Raw genomic sequence first — 1,051 nt, forward strand, 5'->3', positions numbered from 1 at the left:
CTTTCTTTCCACAGGCATCGGCAGAATCATCTTTCGTCTTCGTCTCGGTCGGAATTTTTTTTTTTTTTTTTTTTTTTTTTTTTTTTTTTTTTATTCCCTCTCTCCTCCCTCCTTTCTCCTTTCTTTTTAAGGGAGCGGAGAAAAGTCAAGCTTCGTCTTAATGTTGCTGCGGGAGTCTCAGTAAATGTCCATCTGTCTGATGCGGGTGATGCAAAAGGACATTTTTTACAAGGAGCCTTTTAACTCCGTAGGCACATAGGGACCCATTCACGGGCAGACACACACACGCGAGGAAGAAGAAGAAGAAGAAGAAGCAACAACTTTTCGACCGCTGCTTTTTAAAAGGGAGAAGCCCTTCCCCGGCCGGGACTTGCCTTCTGCCTCCTCCACCGGCTGCTAGAAGTATGTTTCCGAGGCGGACTGCACTTCAGGGAACTTCTATTTTCTGCTCGGCAGCTGTAGAGGAGCAGCAGCGAAGTTTGGAGTAACACCAAGTGATGCGGGAAAAACACCCCGAGAGCAGAAACCCCTCCTGCAGACACAACCCCTGCTGCTGCACACAGGTATAACCCCGGCGGTCGCAGATCCGCTGAGAGCCTTCTCCGCAGGATGACTCCGTGGGCCACGGCGGAGGTGCTAGCGCTCTACAAGAGAGAGGGGGGACGGGACACTAATCATAACAATTATAATAATAGCATAGAGGAGCAGCAGCGAAGTTTGGAGTAACACCAAGTGATGCGGGAAAAACACCCCGAGAGCAGAAAACCCTCCTGCAGACACAACCCCTGCTGCTGCACACAGGTATAACCCCGGCGGTCGCAGATCCGCTGAGAGCCTTCTCCGCAGGATGACTCCGTGGGCCACGGCGGAGGTGCTAGCGCTCTACAAGAGAGAGGGGGGACGGGACACTAATCATAACAATTATAATAATAGCAATAATAATAATAATAATAATCCAGCGCAGAGTTCTACGGGGGAGAAGAGTATCCTGTGGGTTTGGCTAAGGACGAAGCAGGATTTTTATTTTCCTCCTTCCCCTTCTTCCACTGCA

General features: G+C 50.0%; 1 protein-coding gene across 1 annotated transcript in view; it reads left to right on the forward strand.

The window, feature by feature from the left end:
- The window catches only part of LOC104128703 (bone morphogenetic protein 2), a 6,782-nt gene that overhangs the window by 794 nt on the left and 4,937 nt on the right, over nt 1-1,051 (forward strand). The window contains 1 exon segment of the mRNA XM_009641541.2: nt 252-402. Coding sequence (XP_009639836.1) covers nt 252-402 — 151 coding nt within the window.

The sequence above is a fragment of the Egretta garzetta genome, unplaced genomic scaffold (genome assembly GCF_000687185.1).
Source record: "Egretta garzetta isolate BGI_Z169 unplaced genomic scaffold, ASM68718v1 scaffold306, whole genome shotgun sequence".
Classification (NCBI taxonomy): Eukaryota; Metazoa; Chordata; class Aves; order Pelecaniformes; family Ardeidae; genus Egretta; species Egretta garzetta.